Source organism: Leucopleurus acutus, assembly GCF_964270905.1.
Source record: "Leucopleurus acutus genome assembly, chromosome: 3".
Classification (NCBI taxonomy): Eukaryota; Metazoa; Chordata; class Mammalia; order Artiodactyla; family Delphinidae; genus Leucopleurus; species Leucopleurus acutus.
This window is the reverse complement of record NC_139145.1, coordinates 18,571,757-18,575,086: the sequence shown is the minus strand read 5'-3', so window position 1 is coordinate 18,575,086 and position 3,330 is coordinate 18,571,757. Positions and strand designations below refer to the sequence as shown.

General features: G+C 39.6%; 1 protein-coding gene across 1 annotated transcript; it reads right to left on the bottom strand.

Moving 5' to 3' along the window:
• Positions 1–1,230: 1,230 nt before the first annotated feature.
• On the bottom strand, positions 1,231–3,330 carry LOC309959869 (olfactory receptor 1f45-like; the record flags this gene model as incomplete). Its single annotated transcript, XM_082836421.1, is given in 4 exon segments — positions 1,231–1,401; positions 1,403–1,999; positions 2,002–2,168; positions 3,321–3,330. Coding segments are annotated over 4 exon segments (945 nt in total).

Sequence of the window (3,330 nt, the reverse complement as noted above, 5' to 3'; positions counted from 1 at the left end):
CTTGGATTTATCCTGGCCTCTTCAATATTTCTATAAGGATTGGCTGACAGGATGCCATCAATGTTTTAGGAGGATTAAACTGATTCTGTGTGCAGAACAGGTATGTGTAGGGGGAGGCAGGAGGCAGTCAGAACCACTATAAGCCTGTTGCTGTGCTCATGGTAAGAGCTGGTCAGTGTTGGGACCACGTGGGAAAGGAGGTGATAGTGAGCACAATGAGTACTGATTTTTCACGAGAGTAGAGAAGATTGAGAGAGAAGGCCAATGAGGAATTGAAGGCTATTGAAGAATGACCACTGGAGATTTAGGTGAGTGTTCTCTGGACACGAAGGAAGACGAGGTGGGAACCCTCAGATGTACAGTAGGAAAAGAGGCAAGGGCTCCTGGAAACTTGCCCCATGGATTGGAACAAACTCTGGACTTGGAGTCAGAATTTCTGGGTTCTAATCCAAATCCTGTAATTAATTCATGTTTTCATGTTCCTAAGGTGCTATAGTAACTCTGGACACTTTAGCATTAAGGGAACCTCTGCTTCTCTTAGCACATCTAAATTTGAAGGGATACGGAGATTTATATGAGGAAGTCTAGCTACTGTCTGAGGCTCACCCTCTGATACCCATCCCTGACACCCATGCCAGGCAATAAAGCACCAAAAAGTTAGATTGGTGGTGGGGGAAGAAGAATAGTGCAGGGGTAGGTTCTGAGCTGTGAGAGGTGAGGGTAGGAATTGAGCCTAGGAGAGAGGAAAAATTAACTAATTCAGTAATGACAAAAGACCCTGAAAGTAACAGGACCATTTGTAACCAATAATTGCCAGTTGTACAGTCCTGGAAAAGGTAACTTTTCTGTGACTCAGTAAATTGGGGATAATTTAACATCGCCTAATGTAAGGCCATAGAGGACAGGTGACACTGAGGAGAGCCAGCTCTAAAGTTTTCTGAAATTCTCAGACCATATGGTAGCCACGGTCTTATAGGGTTGCTGGACCCAATCCTGTCTTTTCCTGAATTTTTGTTGTCTTTAAAATGAATGTTTTAAAATCACACCTTTTTATAGATAACTAATGGTTTTATGACTTATGAGCACCTATCAGCCTCATATTTAGAAGCATGACCATGATAACATATCATTAATTAGAGGAATAGTCATAGGTAAATTTACACCTATAGGGACTCAGTTTCTTGGTTTGTAAAATGAAAAAATGTATGCTATCCAAGAGTCCTCTCAATTCTAAAATTTTAAAAGTATAGAATATGAAATTAGTTTCCTTAAAGCTCCCTTTGTGTCATGATTTCTCAGGCTGCAGATGAAGGGATTGATGAGGGGAGTCACCACTGTGAAGATGACAGTAGTCAACACATCTTGTACTGAGTAGGAGGAAGAAGGGTGCTTATAGACCCCCCAGGATTGACCCATAGAAGTGAGAGACCACAGTGACGTGGGATCCACACGGGGACAAGTTTTTCCTTATTCCATGGGCAGATGGCAACTTCAGTATATTAGAGAAGATGTAATCATATGAAATGATGATACATGTAAATTGTGTCATAAATACCAATTCACCCACAGTGAATACCATCAGGTCATTGATAAAGGTATTCAAACAAGAGAGTTTTAGAATAAGATAAGGGTCACAGAAAAAGTGATACACAGCATTGTTGGAACAAAATGTGAGTTGAACCATGAAAAGAGTGTGTAGGAGAGCATGCAGATTTGTACTGACCTGAGATGCAGCCACCAGAAGGACACAGAGTTTGGGCTTCATGATCATGGTGTAGTGGAGTGGGCAACAGATGACAGTATAATCATCATAGGCCATCACACTCAGGAGGAACCCATCCATGTTGATGAAAATGATGAAGAAGTAGATCTGGGTCATACATTCCATGTAGGAGATAGACTTGTTTCCCAGTATGTGATTCACCAGCATCGTGGGGATTGTGACTGATGAAAAGCAGATGTTAACACGGGAGAGGTTGGCCAAGAAGAAGTACATGGGTGTTTGGAGATGTCACAGCTGATAGCCAAAACAATGAGAAAGTTCCCAATGAGGGTGACCAGGTACATCCACAAGAACAGCCTAAAGAGAACCTCCTCCTGCTCTGACTGCCCAGAGAGTCCCAGGAGAATGAATTCTGTGACTCCAGTCTGATTGTTTCTGCCTATTTCTGCAGGGGAGAAAATGTGGTCAAAAGTTAAAGGAAATATTTATTTAATTGGGCTCCATATATTGTTTAGAGATTACAATTTTTTTTTTTTTTTTTTTGCAGTACGGGGACCTCTCACTGTTGTGGCCTCTCCCGTTGCGGAGCACAGGCTCCGGACGCACAGGCTCAGCGGCCATGGCTCACGGGCCTAGCTGCTCTGCGGCATGTGGGATCTTCCCGGACCGGGGCACGAACCCATGTCCCCTGCATCGGCAGGCAGACTCTCAACCACTGCACCACCAGGGAAGCCCTACAATTTGTTAATGGTACCAGATCCAAAATTTATTTCTTAATTAATAACACTTCAAATATAAAAGTAGATGAGATTGATAATGTCATAATTTGAGCAAATTTTTAATGATACTGTTTTGTCATTGAGAATTAATTCACATTAAATAATTCTATGAAACAAGTTTTAATGAAATAAATAGCTGGTTAATTTCTATAATTTTATTTTGTGTTTAATTATCTTTGATTTCATGCAGCTTAATTCATACTTAACTAACAGTTAATGAATATCTGGTATATACAAGTTATTTTCACATACACAATTTCTTTTAATCCATATCATTTATATATATATATATATATATATATATATATATATTTTTTTTTTTTTTTTTTTTTTGGCCACCTCACATGGCTTGTGAGATCTCAGTTCCCCGGCCAGGTATTGAACCTGGGTCACAGCAGTAAAAGCCTGGAATCCTAACGACTAGGCCACCAGGGAACTTCAGTAATCCATCATTCATAAATGAGGACCCTGAGAAGAAGAATCAGAGATGAAGAATCTGGAATTCAGAGAAATTAGGTGATGACAGATTAGATTGAAAGAACGCATACCATTTATAGTCTTGAAACAGCTGAAATGCCCTTTTCTTTATATTCCTCCCTAGTTTTACTTCTAAGTTTCAATTATCAACCATTTATTGAGACTATAACCAAGTGCCAGGCAGTGTCTTCCTGCTTTACATACCTTTCTTACAGATTTAAAATATGTAAATTTAAAAAATAACAAGCTTCATTAAGCAGAAGGGAAGAATGAAGCAATGAGATTTAGCTATTTGTTTAAAGTCATAAGTTCTTTTACCAGAATAACTTTATACAACTCACTCAAATTCAT